The 13408-nt window shown below is 36.0% G+C and overlaps 1 protein-coding gene across 1 annotated transcript in view; it reads right to left on the bottom strand.

Annotated features, from left to right (window-relative positions):
- Positions 1 to 1974: 1974 nt before the first annotated feature.
- The window catches only part of MALRD1 (MAM and LDL receptor class A domain containing 1), a 515151-nt gene continuing 503717 nt past the window's right edge, over positions 1975 to 13408 (bottom strand). The window contains exons 39-40 of the mRNA XM_043884605.1: positions 5227 to 5302; positions 1975 to 2379 (exon numbers count right to left, since the gene is read on the bottom strand). Of these exons, the coding sequence (XP_043740540.1) occupies positions 2299 to 2379; positions 5227 to 5302 (157 nt within the window). The 3' untranslated portion in view covers positions 1975 to 2298. The remainder of the gene's footprint in view (positions 2380 to 5226; positions 5303 to 13408) is intronic.

Genomic DNA, 13408 nt, shown 5'->3' with positions numbered 1-13408 from the left:
AGCCAAAAATAAATAAATTTAAAATAAAATGTTGAAAGAATAACAAAGCAGAGAGATGCCCTAGTTCCCAATTTCCTGATTTGTTGGATAAAAATCGCCACATTATTTAAGCCATTTCAGTAGGCAAGTTTTCAGTTACTTACAGCCCAAAATGTCATTAAAAAAAAACACCAATATTTTATAGATGATACTCCATTTAAGCTATTATAAAATATTGGCTATATTTCCTTGTGCTGTGCATCCTTGTTGCTTATTTATGTCATGGATAGTAGTTTGTATCTCTTAATCCCCCACCCTCTTCTTACCCCTCCCTTCTTTGCTCTCCCTCACTGGAAACCACTAGTTTGTTCTTTCTACCTGTGAGGGTTTTTTGTTTTTGTTGTTGTGAGGGTTTTTTTGTTGTTGTTGTTGCTGTTGCTGTTATATTCATTGGTTTGTCTTATTTTTTAGATTCCACATATAAGTGATAACATAGAATATTTGTCTGACTTATTTCACTAAGCATAATACCCTCCGTCCACATTGTTACAAATGTAGAATCTCATTTTTTGGGGGCTAAGTAATATATATATATATATTACTTTATATATATACATATATATATGTATATATATATATATACATATATACACACATATTCACACCTCGTATCTTCTTTATCCACTCATCTGTTGATGGACACTTAGGTTGCTTCCATATCTTAGCTATTATAAATAATGCTGCTATGAATGCTGGGGTACCTATGAAACACTAAGTTTCAAATTAGTGTTTTCATTTTCTTTGGACCCAGGAGTGGGCTCACTGGACCATATGGTAGTTCCAGTTTTAGTTTTTTGAGGAACCCCCATAGTGTTTTCCATAGTGACTGTACCAATTTATACATTCCTACCAACAGTGCATTAGGGTTCCTTTTCTACACATCCTTGCCAACATTTGTTATTTGTAGACTTTTTGATGATAGCCATTTTGATGGGTGTGACGTGATGTCTCATTGGGGTTTCCATGTGCATTTCTCTGATGATTACTGATATTGAGCACTCTTCATGTTCCTGTTGGCCATCTGTATTCTTCTTTGGAAGAATGTCTATTCAGGTCTTTTGCCTGCTTTTTAAATCAGGGTGTTTGTGTTTTTGATATTGAGTTGTATGAACTGTTTATATTTTTTTGATATTAACCCCTTATTGGTTATGCCATTTGCAAATTTTTTTTACCATTCAGTAGATTGTCTTCTCATTCTGTCAGTGGTTTCCTTTGTTGTGCAAAAGTTTTTAAGTTTAATTAGGTTCCATTTGTTTATTTTTGCCTTTGTTTCTTTTGCTTTATGAGACAGATCAAAAAATATTGCTATGATTTACATATGCTTGCCTGTGTTCTCTACAAGGAGTTTTATGGTTTCAGGTCTTACATTTAGTTCTTTAATCCATTTTGAGTTTATTTTTTTATATGGTGTGAGAAGATGTTCTAAGTCAATTCTTTTATAAGCAGTTGTTCAGTTTTCCCAGAAGCACTTACAGAAGAGACTGACTGTTCCTCATTGTATATTTGTGCTTCCTTTGTTGCAGATTAATTGACCATAAGTGTGTGGGTTTATTTCTGGGTTCTCTATTCTTTTCAGAAAAACAAAGCTTCTTAACATATATTTTAGCATTATTTTTATATCTATGTAAAGATAGATGTTAAATGATGATTTGAATGAAGGCAAGTTCAGGATGATAATTTATCACATTTTTTCCCCCCAAATGCAGAAATACCTTTTATTCACAGTTATGTTGATAAGGATTACTATATTTGTCCACCCACTCCTGCTGGTTTGTAGTCAGTTCAACTTTATTTCTAAGCTCAATGGAATATAAATAAGCATCTTAAAACTTCTCTATATTCAGGGTCTGAAACAATTTGATTCATCCTTAAAAAAATAACTATAATAAAGTCAAAAGAAAACAAGAAACTTAAGTGGGACATTTTATTAAAATATTCAGATATATAATAAAGTTCTTATTCAGATTCCATGAAAACATTCAACATATTCTACAAGAAAATTTATTTGTAAATGTAATAATTAGAGTGGTATTCCAAATCCCTTCTAGTTTTACTATTGAATAAGATGAGTTTCTATCAGATTTCACAGACTGGATATGAGATCATATTTGATCTTTTTGTCTTCTTTTGTCATGCCATGCAGCATGTGGGATCTTAGTTCCCCGACCAGGGATCAAACCTGTGCCCTCTGCAGAAGAAGAGCAGACTATTAGCCACTGGACCACCAGGGAAGTCCCAATCTTGATGATCTTGATGGCACTATTTGAGATGATTAGATATAGTCTCCAGTCTTCCTGATATTGTGTCATATAATGGGTTTGAGAAGGAATATATAGAACTCTAAAGAAAAACACATTGAAAGGTTATGATTTTAAATGTTAAAATAAGAGACGTTTCCAGATCATGCATAATGCAGTGAGTTTTTAATGAATTTTCACTGGAGTAATAACAAGTGCATCCCCAACTCCTACTTCAACACCTCCAGTCCATACTGCCTGAATCACTGACATGGGCCTCTTCTTGGTGTGTGCCCAGCATCCTCTCTGAGCAAAGAAGCCACTGCCTCATCCTCACCTCTGGTGAGATGGGGGAATGCAGTGGCCAGGATCTTGACTGCCTCTTTCTATGGCACTGTTTTTACATCTGTTGCTTTGATTATAGTTAGGTTAAATAAAACTAAGCAAAAATATTTACAAAAAACAACAGCCAACAGCTTTCATCTGGGAGAATTATATTTTGCAGTATATATTAGAAAATCTAAAACATGGAAAGTTGTATAGGACAACCAACATGATTTCCTCAACAAATAAATTGCAAGGGGAAAATAGAAAATGAAATCTAGAGATTAAAAGAGACTAGAGACATGTCTAACAATTTGAATGCACATAAATTATATGGATCCTGATTTTAAAAATATAGCAACAACAACAAAGTACAAACCCTCCAGACACACTTAATTATGAGACAAATGGGATAGGTTGAACACTGATGGAATCTTTGATTGTGTCACGGAATTACTGTTAAATGTTTGCAAGTGATATTGTGGTTATATGTTTTTTAAAATATATTTATCCTAGTATAACTGAAGTCTTTACAGGTAAAATTAAATGATACTGGAATTTGCTTAAAAACACTCTGGTTGACACAAAGAGTGAATTGTAATGTAAATTATGGACTCTGGGTAATAATAACATGTCAATGTAGGTTCATCAGTTGTAAGAAATGTACCACTCTTGTTGGAGATGTTGATAATGGGAAAGGCTATGTATGTGTGGGGACACAGGATATATGGAAAATCTGTGTACCTTCTGTCCTGAACCTGAAACTTCTCAAAGAAAATGAAGTCTATTTTAAAAAACATCACCACCATTCTGGTGGGTGGAGGAAACGGGTGGCAGCAGAGGTGAAACAAGAATGACCATGGGTTGATCATTGTAGATGCTGGCTGATGGGTAGGTGGTTTTCAATATACTGTCTTCTAAATTTGTATATCAGAATATGAGAACTTTCTCTAAGAATGTTCAGAAGAGTATTTTCTGAGAAGTCTATTTCTCTGTTATGTCAGGAAAGGTGACACTTAGTTTAATTAACACAAAGTTATTTGTTTCTGAAACAACAGAAATCAAAACAGCAACAAAAGTTGAGAGCTATGACAGGATTTCTTCTCTAGCCATTCTTAATGTAAAGAAACAACATGAAAGAGGAATGATTAATATAAAAATGTCAAACTTAAAACATTTTATTTCCTGACATCCTTTGTAACTTTCAGATTCTAAAAGTTAAACTAAGCTAAAGACTAAACTGGTTAAATTTTCTTTTCTTTAGTAAAAGTGAAAATAGGTTTATGTTACACCTTCCTACTTTGTCAAGAAGATACATTACTTTTGTTTCTTATTTATTTATTAATATTATCCATTAAGTAGAACTATGTTTTCATTTTTACTCTGTGACTTAATTGACTTGAAATCAAGTTAATTCTGTATTCTTAGGTATAACTTACTTATTTTCACTTCTAACATAATCACATACAAAGTGTATGTTATGTCATTAATGAAGATGTAATGCCCTTAACTTCTCCCTTCCTCTTCTAAGTTATCAGGTAAAGTGCAAGTGGCTCAGTCGTGTCCGACTCTGCAACACCATGGACTATAGAGTCCATGGAATTCTCCAGGCCAGAATACTGGAGTGGGTAGCCTTTCCCTTCTCCAGGGGATCTTCCCAACCCAGGGATTGAACCTAGGTTTCCCATATTGCAGGCTAGATTCTTTACTAGCTGAGCCACAAGGGAAGCCCAAGTTATCAGGTAACAGAAATAAAAAAAGTCAAGTGTTTTATTAGACTTTGACCACATAACTCAAATATACTAGAAACCATCTAATCTGGAACCTCTGCTACTTATTTTTAGTAACAGTAGTAACTGTTTATAACTGATTTTCATTAAAAATAAAGACTGGTTTTCTAACATATGCTCACTTTGACAAGAGAATTAATTTGATACAATATTTCTAAAATCAGATGTAAGGAAGCTTTCACACAGAAGTGATGTGTGATGGCCAATCCTGTTTTATACCCATATGGATGCTCATATTACATACTTAAGAAAGGGATGAGAGAGATTTTACTTGACATTTTCTCTCCAGCCTATTTCATATTGCACTCATAAGGAGTAGCCGTTAAAAAGGCCAAGAAAGATGTAACACACTTCAGTTTCTCCTTTCTCTGTCTAAATAATCAGGTAATAGACCTCACAGCCCACACCAGAATTGAAAGAGAGCACAGAATGCTATTCTCCCTTTTGTGTTTGGGAATAAAATATGAAGAACAGTCCATGAAAAGTTACTGTGAGGAGATGACTAATACTCTGTCAGTTAAACTGATATTTTCCAGATTTCTTGTCTCTCTCTCAGTATGAACAGTGACCACGAAGCCATTTAACAGTGAAGTGAGTCTATAAGGAGATTGAAACCATCCTGAAATGGAAAATTCTCACTGCATATTTAGAGAGAATTACAATCCTTCCCATCTCATCTCTCTGGTGGAGAAATAAGTCCACTAAAACATATCTCTTAACCATGATATGGGAACATGTCCAGACAACACTATGTGTGTGTGTATGTGTGTGAAAGTGCAAGTGCATGTGCCTATGTTTTCCCTTCTGAGACAAGACAGTTTATCATTACCACTTACCTCTGTTTTCTCTGGGTTGCTCCAGTTCCCATAAATTGGATTAACAAATGCACGGTTAATACTTCTTTTAGTTTTCCTTAAAGCAAACAAGGCCACAAAAAGGAAAGTAAGTATTGAAAGTCACCACAGGACATTTTCAGGTGGTTTTCTGATAGAAATCTTTGGGAGACACATTGTCTAGCCAGTGTACTTATTTTTATGAAGGCATTTCCATAAGTAAAGACTACTTTGTAGGACACCAAGACCACCACATCTTTGAAGGCAAACATAATGTGATGTCTGAAAAGTTAGATCCAAATACACCCAACCATATAAAAAAGCTGTTCTTAATTTCTTAAATATTACTAAAATAATACAAAGGATACAACATTAGAAAGAATGATGTAATGTAAAGCTGAACTGGTTATAAGGAAAGACCACTGTGAAGTCCCATAGATTCAAAAGTGCCAAGCCCACCACAGTCTGAGGACTATTTCCCATGACAATATCTATCATAATGATCTGTACATAGCATGTGAGTCATAGTATTTAACATTTTAAACAGCAAATTTAAATAGGAACATTTTGAAGAGAACTTTATATAGTATTTCCTTTCAGGAGTCATAAAGAGGTATGCCCTTGGTAATCTCACATATTGGTCTATATCTGCATAATTGACTCAGATTAACTAAGCTCCTAAATGATCATTCCTTTTTATATTTTGGTTACTTAAGAGTCAATAGACTTAATAGAAGACAACCAGCCCTGGCATAGTTGGTGACAACTGATGAAGAAAAAAATGCTCATCACAGTAACAAAATAAATATAACCAGATAACTAAATATACGCTATTGAAGATATAAGGAAAATTGCACATATGCACACATTCATATACACATACACACAGTGGAGAATGGAAGGCCAGTTCCAGGATGATTGCCAGTGTCTTGGGAAGGCAGCCAGGAAGAAAAATTATATGTGCTATGTTTAGTTGCTCAGTTGTGTCTGACTCTTTGCGACCCCATGGATTGTAGCCTGCTATGCTCCTCTGTCCATGGGAATCCTCAGGCAAGAATACTGGAGTGGGTTGCCCTGCTATCCTCCAGGGGATCTTCCCAACCCAGGGGTTGAACCCAGTCCTCCCATATTGCAGGTAGATTCTTTACTGTCTGGGCCACCAGGGAAGCCCAAAAGGCATGAATATATTTGCTTAATCAGAGTATAATGACAATTAATACTTGTCAATAATGTACCTTTAAATTCTGAAAGAAAAAGGAGTAAAGAGTAAGTCTTACTGATTCCCTCTTTGAAAAGATGTTGTCAGAGGTATGACCTCTTATTGCATCTACCAAACCACATGAGCCTCTTCTAAAAAGTAACAGGATTAATGAACCCAATAGCACAATCTGGGTAACTGTGTCTGGCTGGCAATACATCCTCCCTGTGGATTCAGTGTCTTCTAAGATTCCTGACCTCTACTGTTTCTATGCAATTGACTTAAATGTTCAGTAGCTTAACCAGATCACCTTTGGGTTATGGATGAAGAGGACTATAGCAGCCATTTTTGTGAGTTATTTTGTGGGAAAAAAACAGATATACTTTAAAATGATGAAGGAACAATTACTTAACCACTAATTGAAAACGTACAATTGCTATAATTATTAATGAAAATTGAATAAGTGGTATTTGATTCTTTGCCTTTTCTCTCTCCAAGACCAGTCAAGGTTGGGTTTTCAGAGCACTAAGCTCAATAAGTGGCAAAGTTAGGGCATGATGGGGCTGCTCTTAAAACTGAGACTGGGTAGGAAGTGAAGCAGTGTTTTGAAATGTGTCAAATGTGAAAGCAGAAGCTGGTACAGGAGAGACTGAGGATTAAAACAAGATGGAAATTAGGAGCTAGGTAAAGATGGGACAGCCACAAACACCAACAATTGAGAAAAATTATTCTTGGCTGAAATCAGGCATGAAATCAGAAAGCAGGAGGAAACCCAAACCATAAGACCAGACAGGGCAGATGGTCCAAAGACTGGGCAGGCAACCAGGAACTGAAGAGACAGGCTTTGCTGTCAGTGGGAAAGAAGTGAGGCACAAGCAACACAAAAGATTTTGATACGAGATGATTATTTTTGGCTTTGAACTGCTAAGACTCCAGATGACCTAAACCACTATTGGCAAGCAGAAGTCAAATAAATTGATCAATTTTCCAACCCTATTACATAGCTTCAGCTATAGAAGCTACTTTTCTTCTGAAAGGATTTTAAGTCTTAAATAATTTTCTATTAAAATGAAGTGACCAGCCTTTGGGGTGGGTGATTATATAGAAAGAAGAGGGATGCATAAGTGTAAGGATATGAAGCTATAATAAAAGAAGAAAGGGTCACAGTATGAATAGTGGGGGGTGAGCAAATTATGTTTATTAGCAATCTCAAACTTTTAATTTTCCCCAGGTCAAGGGTTGTTTCCCAATATGGAAAATCTGAGAATTGCTGGGCTTAATTTTTAATGTCTTTCCTATTTAAGAAGTAAAATCATACCCACTACCCATAGATACCTCAATTAAGTACATTTCAAGTGTCAACTCCATAGAATTACTATTTCAAGTTCCATGATATAATTTTCCACCTTCATCAGTTATATGTTTGATATTCAGACATAAACAATTTTACTTAAAATGACAAATCCTGCTACAAGGGACATAAAATGTTTGATTATGAAGTTTTCTGCAAGTCCTAACACTGTATGCTACAATATTAAGTCTGAGTGAGGCTAGAAAATGCTGTTTAACTTACTGTATCTGTCATTATTAGGCAGATGGCTCTTTAAGAGCTGAGGTTTCAAAGAATGGAATCACCTCTGAGAATCAGAAAGGCATTGATTTAGAAGTTTAGGGTAGATAAAAAGAAACCCTGAATCACATGCATTCTCCACCCCTGACTTAACAGGTATTCACATAAATTACTATTAAGCTCTGGCTACACCCAATGTGTGCAGGCACTGTATAAGGTGGTGTTCTGAGGGGGCTAAACAGAGATATGTTAGTGAGAACTAGGATAAGTCTGATACAAGTTTCTAATTTAAATGTAGTGAGCACATGGATACCGCCATAGGAATTGACTTCATGGCTTATTAACTAACAAAATTGTTTCAGTGTTGATTAAAAACATGAAAGTAGTTATCATAGATATCTGAAATTATTTTAGATGAACAATGAAGAAAAACAAAAAATAAATTCCTCTATGTTGCATCCAGTAAACATGACTTTCAGGTAAATGCTTATTTTATACCTTTTAACCACCTTGTTAAATTACAATTGACACACCTTACAAGTCACCCATTTAAAGAATATAATTCAGAGTTTTCTAGGAATATTAATTGTATTTATTAATTTTAAAATGTGGTAAATATATATATATAACAAACTTTGCCATTTTAGCCATTTTTTAAGAGTGTACAACAATTCAGTGGCATTCACTGCATTCACAGTGTTATGCACTATTTCATTTTCTTAGTGAAATGAACATCGTTGACAAAATCCAATTTATCTATATATTTTTTTCTTTTGTTTCTTGTACTTTTGGTATCATATCTAAGACGGCATTTCCAAATCTCAGATCATGAAGATTTACTCCTATGATTTCCCCTAAATATTTGATGGTTTTAGCTCTTATACTGAAGTCGTTGATCCATTTTGAGTTAGTTTTTATGCATGGTATGAGGTAGGAGTTCAGATTCATTCCTTTGTATGCAGAAATCCAGTTGCCCTGCCACCGTCTATTGAAAAGACTATTCTTTCTCTATTGAATGGACTTGTCAAAACTCAACTGGTCATAGATGTATGGGTTTATATTTGGATTCTTAATTCTAATCCATTGGTCTCCACTTATATCCACATGCCAATACCACACGGTTTCATTTCCTGTGGCTCTGTGGTAAGCTTTGAAATCAGGAAGTGAGTTCTCCAAGTCCATCCTTTATCAAGATTGTTTTAGCTCTTTGGTGCCCTTGTAATTCCATACTAATTTGAGGATAAATTTTATACTTCTGCAAAAAAAAAAAAAGTTGCTGGAGTTTTAATGGGTACTGTATTGAATCTGTAGATTGTTCTGTGTAGTACTGACATCTTGACAATAATAAACCTTTCAATGAATAAACTCAAAATGTCTTTCTACTTACTTAGGTTTTCTTTAATTTCTTTCAGTAATGCTTTGGAGTTTTAAGAAATTAAGAAATCTTTCACCTCCCTGGTTAAAAATATTCCCATGTATTTTACCCTCTTATATGCTATTGTCAATGTGATTATTTCCTTGATTTCTTTTTCTGATTGTTCACTGATGGTATTTAAGAGCATACCTGATTTTTGTGTGTTAATCTTGTATATCAAAACTTTGCTGAGTTTATTAATTCTAGTAGCTTTCTTATGGATTTTTTTGAGTTTTCTATCTATACATGTTCATGTCATTTATAGTATAGTTTTCTATCTTCCTTTCCAATTTGGATGGCTTCTATCTCTTTTTCTTACATAATTGCTCTGGTTAAGGTTTCTTATTGATAAACACATTTATCTCTAGCTTGCTGCTGCTGCTAAGTCGCTTCAGTTGTGTCTGACTTTGTGCGACCCCATAGATGGCAGCCCACCAAGCTCCACTGTCCCTGGGATTCTCCAGGCAAGAACACTGGAGTGGGTTGCCATTTCCTCCTCCAATGCATGAAAGTGAAAAGTGAAAGTGAAGTCGCTCAGTCGTGTCCGACTCTTCGGGACCCCATGGACTGCAGCCCACCAGGCTCTTCCGTCCATGGGATTTCCCAGGCAAGAGTACTGGAGTGGGTAGCTGTTCCCTTCTCCAGGGGCTCATCCCAATTAAGGGATCGAACCAAGGTTTCCCGCATTGCAGGTGGATTCTTTACCAGCTGATCCACCAGGGAGAGAAGAGTATAATAAAACAGGGATGGTCCCTCTATCCATTTCATCACACAGGAAATGAAAAAGTCATACGATTGGTGAAAAATTAATTTGGTAGAAATAACTCACTTTCCAACACTTGAAAAATAAAGGCCTGTGTTTCTTACATCTCATACGTATCTCTGGAAAATGAGAGGTATGAAATATCCATGTATAAATATCAGGAGTTGATGTGAGTTTTCAGGCTATGAAGTATATGATTTGTTGCTACTGGGGAAAATGTTTTCTAACAGTAAAAGTACATGTGACATATTTTTTAATAAAGGATCCATCTAAATTATGAAATGCAATCATTTCACTGGTGAAAATGGAATTCATTTATTCTGGGAGTCATGCCTATTATATTAAATTTTGCTTACCCTGATTAATGGTGAACCTGAGGTGTCCCTAAGAAGTAAATCTCAATCCTACTCTACTCATTTCCACCTCTGTCATTTTAAACTTTTCAATTTGGTTTTTCTAAATATTTTCAGTTCTAAGAGTTTCTATGAAGTCTTCCTGAATGTGTTTAAGCTTTTAGGTAAAGGGAAAATATATTTTAAAGTCCTAAGAAAAATAAAATATTTTTGGTCCCTACTTTTACTCATATCTATTAAACATATTTCTTTTGGTCAAGAAGAGATCTTTTTAGAAATGTTTGTTTCCTAGTTAGGGTACTATTAAATTTTATTCTCTATCTCATTAAAAAATTAATGAGTAATGCTCTTTTTTTTGCTTCCTGATTTTAAAACCTATGAAAATGAGGTTTGCTTATTTTGATTTTTTTGGTTTGTTCATTTTTAAGTTGTAGTAATAGGGAGAGATTGTGTACTGTATTTCCTGTGCAACCATGGGTGCCACACGATTTACATATATCATCTTTCTTTTCTGGAAACCCTAGATAAGTTTTATTTTACACCTGGTCTCTGATCGTTTCCAATCCAAATTTTAGCCTGTTTGAATAAACTGTTTTTAAGGAAAGGTATCACAAATTTTAAAATTCAGATACTGCTTTGTCCTTTTTGTAATGAAAACAAATTTAGAGCAACTTGCAAAGATAAGCACAACAGAAGAATATAAGACAAATGAGAAGTAGATCAGAAGTGGAGAAAGGGATTCTGAGAACTGGAAAATAGAGTTGACCCAGAGGGAATGCTCTGAGGATGGTCCATGAAATGGGTATGGTCCAATCTATGTATTTAATTCATACAGGATACAACTTTGACTTGAAGATTCCCCAATGCAAATTTAAGCAAGACAAAAGAATCAGTTACCATACGTCACACTTTCAAAACAAAACAAACCAAAGCCAGTTGCTTAGAAGCACATCTCCAACAGTAGGAGAGAAGACATTTATGGTCTGTATCCTGTCACTCTCAAGACTAACAAAGTAACAAGGCCCCACAGCATTATTTTAGGAAGACCAGCAATGTGCTTCATTAAGTTGTTTCACCTAAAATCCTTAAAAAAAGGATCACACTGAGATTATGCCCAAGTGTGCTTTGGTAAAAACTATCTAGGAGAAGTGGTGGCCAGAGAGGAGGGATTTAATGGAAACCTTGATACACAACAGTGCCTTAGAGAATTTTATTTGGGGGGCATTTTCATATGGTTGTGTTATCATAAAAAAGCCAGCACCAAGATTATGATCTGCAGTGTGTAATTACATCATGGCACATTAAATCTGTTATAAGAATCTACAGATAGAATAAAATTACACAACGTTATAAGGCAGTATGAGAAACAATAAACCAAGTCTATTAGATCATCCTTTTCTCACTGAATGTATTAAAATGCTGTATTATTTGACCACTGCTAAAGAAAAAAGGGAAGAAATCATGAGAAGTAGTAAACAAAAATATTGAGCTATAAAATGGTGTCTACCTTTGGAAAGATGATGACTTAAAAAAAAAAAGAATTAAAACAATCTGTATGAAAGGAAAGAGAGAAAAGAAACAAGCCAATTTGGAAAAGCAGTGATAACTGGGGGGCTGAGGCGGGGCCGGGGGGGGTGCGGGGAATGTCCATGAACTTAAGTTTTCATTTCCCAGTCCTTATGAAACAAGCTGAACCAAACGTTTTGGGTGAGAAAATTCAGAAAACATTGGCTTTGCAAATGTAACCAGAAATGCCACAAAAGGGAGGGGAAAGGATTAATCATCCAGGGTCACAAAACCAAATGACAACTGGGGCATCAAATTTGCTAAACTGATTCACATGATACAGCAGCTGCCATATTTTTTCTCCTCCTCTTTTCAGGCAGGAAATAAATACCACTGACCACAAAAGCTGTCACTGTTTAATTGGATCTCGCTGTGGGAGAGTGCTTAAATGGGAACATGCCCAGGAATATGGAGGCAGCTAGGATGAATAAAGCTGACCCAGGTTTCCGTAGCTTAACTCTAAGGAGACCCCATGTTGCCAATGGGAAGGCCATCTCCACCAGCTTCTCCTCCCGAGTGCAGTGTTAGCACATCCACAGCCACCTAGTGGGAACCAGGCGCAGAGTAAAACACAGACTTTCAAGATGAAAAGTGTATGTACGTGTGTGCACATGGATAAAGGTTTGGAAGAAGACACATCAAAATGGTAACAGTCTGCATCTCTGGGTGGTGACATTAAATATAATATTTAATTCTTTTCTGGCACTTTGTTGTATTTCCAAAATTCCATTCATTATGTTGCTGTGTGTCTGAATCTTGAGGGTGAGGTGATGGTTTTCCAATTTGGAAAAGATCATGAGGTGTTTCCCCTGAATGAGCTCCTTGCCTCCTCCCTGCCCAGCTCCTTATAAATCATTTACCTAAAAGACAAGATCCTTATTGCAGTCTTTTCCTGATTCCTCTCTTTTTAGCATTTCTTCTCAACATCTACCTACCTCCTATTGCGGCTGCACTCCTTAGGCTAGGTTTTAAGTAGGTCATGTTTTTTCATAATTCCTATTTTGCTCTTAAATACCCTCCTTATGTGGGGCTTCCCAGGTGGCACTAGTGGTAAAGAACTGGCTTGCCAATGTGGGAGACGTGAGACGTGGATTCGATTCCTGGGTTGGGAAGATGCCCCGGAGGAGACCATGGCAACCCACTCCAGTGTTCTTGCCTGGAGGATCCCATGGACAGGGGAGCCTGGTGGGCTACAGTCCATAATGTCGCAGAGTCGGACGTGACTGTGGCCACTTAGCACGCACACAGCCTTCTCACTGGCCAGAGTCTTTGCCAGCCTTGGAGCCAGGGAAACCACATCTCTTCTTTGTACCTCCATGTG

Source organism: Cervus elaphus, chromosome 23 (assembly GCF_910594005.1).
Source record: "Cervus elaphus chromosome 23, mCerEla1.1, whole genome shotgun sequence".
Lineage (NCBI taxonomy): Eukaryota > Metazoa > Chordata > Mammalia > Artiodactyla > Cervidae > Cervus > Cervus elaphus.
Note: the sequence above shows the minus strand (reverse complement) of the source record. Positions and strands in the feature narration are given on the sequence as shown.